The 6,007-nt window shown below is 44.7% G+C and overlaps 1 protein-coding gene across 1 annotated transcript; it reads left to right on the forward strand.

The window, feature by feature from the left end:
* The first annotated feature begins 1,172 nt into the window (after positions 1-1,172).
* Positions 1,173-5,777, forward strand: pdcd2l (programmed cell death 2-like). The gene is made up of 2 exons (XM_026172433.2): positions 1,173-3,387; positions 4,826-5,777. The coding sequence occupies exons 1-2, from the start codon at positions 2,904-2,906 to the stop codon at positions 5,425-5,427; spliced, it is 1,086 nt and encodes a 361-aa protein (XP_026028218.2). The 5' UTR covers positions 1,173-2,903; the 3' UTR covers positions 5,428-5,777.
* The last annotated feature ends 230 nt before the right edge of the window (positions 5,778-6,007 follow it).

A 6,007-nucleotide genomic window follows, 5' to 3' on the forward strand; every position in this document is an offset into this window, starting at 1 on the left:
CTACTAATTTAATTTAAAGTACATCAAATCAACAACTTTTTGCCAGCTTCTAATATTTTGTCCTCCTCCTCAGTAAGTCTCAGTATTTTGCAGGTGCACCTCCCCTCTCTGTTTCTAGCTGATATACATTCTTGTGTCATAAGCTGATGGAGCGGGTCACCCGGAGCGCTCGCTTTGGCGTCGAGCCGGCATCTTCTGGTCCAGCAGAGGAGGAGAGTGTCAGACCTCAGCAGCTCTGATGAGATCCAGAGCCATCGCTGTTAATTAAATCTGCTGCTAACAGGAGACTCACTGGGACCGAGTTCATTCTGCACGAGTTCCACTTTATTCTGCAGCTTGTAGAACCTCCTTCAGCACCAATAACCTGCAGCGATGGTTCACGTGTGACTTTATTAGTCTGTCTCATCACTGTGGAGGAGTTTTGGTTGCTTCAGCTCGTTGAGGTTTGCTGCATCCGCTCATGCACAGCTCTCTGAGCTCTGCAGCAGCTCCGTTCTTTTCTTCTTCAGTCGTTCTGTTGCAGACCTGCTGCTGTGCTGGGATCTTTGTCCTGTTGATGACTCGGTGTGGTCCGAGCTTCAGCTGTGGGACAGTGACACACTGACTCTACAGAGGAGCTCGTGGTCCACTCAGATCATCCACCACTTAGAATCCCTTTACCGTGACCTCAAGTCTTAGAAAGACAAAGCTGATTTTTCGGCAACTGGAACAACAAACTGTTTTGCTCTTGAGCCTTTGAATTGCTTTAAACTGAATAAGGACACAGCAGCTGAATGCCTTGTGTACTCTTTGCGTTCAAATATATAACACAAGTGTTTATGTGCTCCTCTGGAAAAAGTCAGCGTGAAAGCGAGATAACGGGATGAATAAAATAAAATGAGGAAATAAAACGTGAACTAACTTTGCAGCAGAGCCGATCTATAAAATGGATTTTGAGGAGAGATTTAAAAGCGCACACGTAGCCAGGAGATATAAAGCTAAAGTGAAATCTTCCATCAAACGGGATGAATTATCTATCTGCAGTGTCGAGCCTCTCAGTTTACTCTCAGAGCGTAATGATGTGGAGTGAAACCAGCACCTGCTGGGGAGCACCGAGATGAATCTGAAAGCCGCTGCTATGATTAAAAACTCAGCAGAGATTCAAAGTGCGGCTGCTTTGCAGTAAATGGGCTAAAACGTGTTGATTCACAGAAACCTCTGCTGTGGTTTCACTAACGGAGGCTCCACTCAGAGGCTCCTCACACTGGAGCTAATTAGCAGAGAAAGGAGAGGACAGAGGCGGTTACACACCACGGGAAATCATTTCACAGCTCCCGCAGCAGCCCTGAGGGGGAAACGGTCAATGTAGAGAAAAATGTATACACGAGGAGGGATTACGTGTAATTACATTAGGCCGTAAATTATGCAGCCAGCCAGCTCTTTACTGCTTTATAGTGAGAAATCGGTCTGTTCTAACTTTGTTTAAATCATTCAGGGACATGTTCTTCAGACTGAAACCAGAACACTCGGCTCGCTCCCAGAGATCATTTTTAAAGGCTCTGGCTGTACGTAGATATTAAAATCCTGTTATTACCAGCTTCTGTCAAATCATTCATTTAATCCCTGAAGGATTTGTGCAGGGTTTCAAAGCCACTGCAGCTGTTTTATCATCTGATCTAAAAAAACACAGAAGCTCCGATAATGGTGCAGTGAAGTGAGTTTAATCTTACAGGACAGGGCGCAGACCATCAAACAGCAGCAGAAAAGATAGATAAATTAATAAATAACTCACTAATAATTGAGAACAATAATCAGGTGAGGAAGAGCGAAGAATAGAGAGATGAAAAATATTCTTAAAACCAATTATTTAATGTGTCTAATGTTTGTTTTGTTCTTGAATTTCTGAGTTCATTCTCATAAATTTGCAGATTTTGTTTTCCTTCTAATAAAATTATTGTCGGTTTTCTTGTAAACTGACCATTTTCCTCATAAATGTGTAATTTATTTGAACAAATCTCATAATTTTACTATCTCTCATACATTTAAACATTCTCCTTATAAATTTGCCGGCTTTTATGTTAGAAAGGTTTCGTATCAATTTCCTTTTCATCCTCTAATTTTAGTTTTCATTTTTCTTCTGTTTCATTTCTTGGTTTGCAAGTTTCTCCACACAATATTTTACATTTTCTCGTAAATTTGCCAATTTTTCCTCGTAACATTTTCATATTCTCCTAAATTCTTATAAAGAGTGGAAAGAAAGAGAGCAACTAGTGCTGAACATTTGTTTGAATACACACAGCAGTTTAAAAACTGATGAAATGTATTTATTGGTTAAAAAAAAAAATCTATAAAACTGTAAATAAATTTGATAAATTCAAGTTGTTTTTTTCTTTTTAGCTTTCACTTTGGAAGCTGCTTTTAATTTGAAAGTGCTACACCCGGAAATTGCTTGTCACGGCGTCGGAAGTCGAGACTTCTATTTATTTATTTATTTTAAAATAACTTTATTGAACACACAATGAGCATACAACATACGGAGACTTCAATTTTTCATCTCTTCGCTGTTTTCACTCTTATTTTCAAAGTCTTGAATTTGGCCCCTCATGAAACACAAGCGCTTATATTTGGACCGATGACTGTTTTCTACAGTAATTTTAAAAGTTAAAATCTTTAAAAGCTGTGAAAATGTAAACTAACGGCGTATATAAATAGTTATATATTATAATAAATATAAAATATTTAGAATATTGATAAAACAATGGTTTCGTTTTATCGTGTAATTTCGTGTATCGTGTGATTTATAGTTCAGTGACACACTTCCCGTGTCTATATTTTCATTTGACTCCAGTCGGTGGTATTTTGGTGAGGGACCTCCCACGCTGAACTTCACTTCCGGTCGGCGTTTTTTTTTTTTTTTTTAAAAGATGGCCTCACGCGCTCAGGAGGTGTCTCTGCTCGGGCTGTGTGACGGAGAGATCGACTCCAAGAAGCACCGGTGCTCCTATCTGACCAACAAAGTAGGGGGTCGGCCGGACTGGCCGGCGGGCATCGCTGCCCGGTCACCGCGATGCGGCCGCTGCAGAGTCCCGCTAGTCCACGTGGTGCAGGTGTACTGCCCCGTGGACACGTCTCCGCACCACAGGAACCTCCACGTCTTCGCGTGCCCGGGAGCTGAGTGCAGCGGTCGGTCAGAGTGCTGGGCGGTGCTCCGCTCACAGTGCCTGGAGGCAGAGGTGCGGACACCCGGGCCGCCTGCACCGGCTCAGGAGGCTCCTATGCGGGTCACTGACTGGTGTGACACCGCTGACGACTGGGGGATGGGGGGAGAGGAAGATAATGATGGATGGGGAGGAGGTGCGAAGCAGAACACAGCTGTGAAGGAGGAGACAGGAGCTGCAGAGGCAGCAGGTAGGGCTGGACAGAGTTGCATTTTTATCAAAGAAAGTTTTATTCTAAAGGATGCCATATTTTATATATAGATTATAAATTCATAGCCATTTTTTTCATTAATTTAAAGTTTTTCTCCTCGTGCCTTTGAGGTTCTTGTAAATTTGAAGATCTTTTCTCGTTACACTACAAAGGACCAAGGATAGAGGTCGTCTTTCAGCACTACTTCTTAGCCAACAGTTCATCTCAGGGTGGTTCAAACATGCTTCTTAGAGGAGCCCTGCCCAGACGCAGAACAGCCACTACGCAATAAAATAGAGATTCTTTACTACTCCAGATTGGAGTAGTAAAGGAATTAAATACTTGGAACATATATTAGAAGGAACAGACTTTATCCCATTTGACAGACTAGTTTTACTATATGAGATTAACAAGAATAGATTTACAGAATATCAACAAGTTAAGTCTATAATAAAAGGAAATTTAAGCCTAATAAAGTCAAATTACAAACACCATCGAGTGTGGTACAATTCCTTAATCTCAAAACCTCCAAATTCCTGTCCAAAATATACAAGACGCTCTCCAAAACAGGTGAATCTATATCTCTTCCTATTATGAAATGGGAGGCAGATCTATCAGTCAGCTTGGACCACCTTAACACACTCTGGTGTACACACTCTGGTGTACACACTCTGGTGTACACACTCTGGTGTACACACTCTGGTGTACACACTCTGGTGTACACACTCTGGTGTACACACTCTGGTGTACACACTATCTTGGTCGGCTGCTGTCTTTTATCCTGTCTTCCTTCTCTCATCCCAACCAATCACAGCAGATGGCCCCGCCCCTCCCTGAGCCTGGTTCTGCCGGAGGTTTCTTCCTGTTAAAAGGGAGTTTTTCCTTCCCACTGTCGCCAAAGTGCTGCTCATAGGGGGTCATATGATTGTTGGGTTTTTCTCTGTATCTATGAAGCGCCTTGAGGTGACTTTTGTTGTGATTTGGCGCTATAGAAATAAAATTGGGTGCTGTATAAATGCAACTGAATTAAAAATCTCTTGTATTGTTAGTTCTGTGTGCTGCTCAGTTACATTTATTATTTGCTGTCATGTTAGCGTTTGCTGTGGTTTCTGTTTTTATTATTTTCCTTCCTCGCAGGCGTCTCTCTCCATCCCTCTTCTCCTCTATTTTTCCCTCCCCCTCTCTTCCTGTTAACCATCTTCACCTTTATTTTTTTTCCTTTTCCCCAGGCCTCTCTGTTATGGTTGTAATAATCCAAAATAAAGTGATTGTATGGAAGTCTGAGACAGTGAGCCTATTGCTCAGCTCATCTCTGGTTCTAATAAATGATAAAGTGAAGCTCCTGTTAGAGTCAGACAGAGCAGGGAGCGCTGTAGTGCGAACTACCTTCTGACAGGCAGGTGAGGTCATCTTATGGTTCTTTTTTTTCCCCTGACAGCTGGTGAGACGGACGTCAGCAGCCGTCTTTGTGACCTCAGTCTGGGGGACTCGCAGGAGGACGTGACCGCCTTCTGTCCATTCTTCATCAGCGTGGTGGAGGAGACTGATGTTTGCGGGGAGGACGGCGACCTGGAGCACGCTCAGGAGCTGCTGAGGGAGTACGAGAGGCGGGAGGGCGTGGCAGTGGGGGAGTTAGAGGGAAGCGGAGGAGGCGGGGACGAGAAGTATGAGAAGACCGGAGCCCGACACGGAGACGCCGTCTTCTCCAGGTTCATGAAGACGATCTCTGTGTGTCCGCAGCAGATCCTGCGCTACTGCCGCGGCGGGAAGCCGCTCTTCATCTCTGAGCCGCCGTCCAACGTGGCGCAGCTGGTGCCAGCGTGTCGCTCCTGCGGAGGATCCCGGACATTCGAGCTGCAGCTGATGCCCGCGCTGGTAAGCCTGCTGCACGGGGAGCGCGGCGGTGCAGGGGTGGAGCTGGAATTTGGGACGGTGCTAGTCTACACCTGCGCCGACAGCTGCTGGACATCCAGGTCGGACTCGGCCGTGGAGGAATTCTGCTTCGTTCAAACCGACCCAGACCAGCAGCTCTTTGTGTGACGGACTAACCTGAAGCTCGCCGTCGCCATCATGGTGGGATCGCGGTTTATTTATACCCCGTCATGATGTCAGAAGATCAAAAATCTGAGGCGAGCTCGTGTTAAAAAAGGACCAAGCAGCAGCTTTTGTTACTTCAAGGCTTTAAAGGTTTTGCCTTAAAATGTGAAAATATAGATGTGCCTTAGTCATCGGGCCTGGGCAGAGCGTTACAGCTGCTTACGGCCACACGAGGGCGGGACACTGAACCATAGCTGCTCTTATTGGTCCTTCAGACTTCATGGTGCTGAACACAGGAGCTCCAAAGACGACATCAACACGAGTGTTAGAAAAGATTAAAAGTCTCTGCTGCAGCTCGTTTGTTCGTCATCTTTTCTTTTCTAAAATCTTTTACTGCTGCAAACACAGCAGCAGCTGTCGTCATGCGCGAGTCATGCTTTAACTCCAAGCAGCTTCTGGTTGTTCCTGTAGAGAAGAATATTACCAACCGTGACCTCTGACCTCCCTGTAATGAAACGTTGCTGTTTCAGCGCACGTGTTGGTCGTCGGGCTCTGAAATCCTCTGAAAGAAAAGACTCGGACA

This window comes from Astatotilapia calliptera, chromosome 7 (assembly GCF_964374335.1).
Source record: "Astatotilapia calliptera chromosome 7, fAstCal68.1, whole genome shotgun sequence".
Lineage (NCBI taxonomy): Eukaryota > Metazoa > Chordata > Actinopteri > Cichliformes > Cichlidae > Astatotilapia > Astatotilapia calliptera.

What these genes read in the sequence shown, in the direction of transcription:
- pdcd2l (XM_026172433.2), top strand. Translation starts at nt 2,904, where the DNA reads ATGGCCTCACGCGCTCAGGAGGTGTCTCTGCTCGGGCTGTGTGACGGA. An exon ending in AGGAGCTGCAGAGGCAGCAG is followed by an intron (nt 3,388 to 4,825) that starts GTAGGGCTGGAC and finishes TTCCCCTGACAG; the next exon opens with CTGGTGAGACGGACGTCAGC.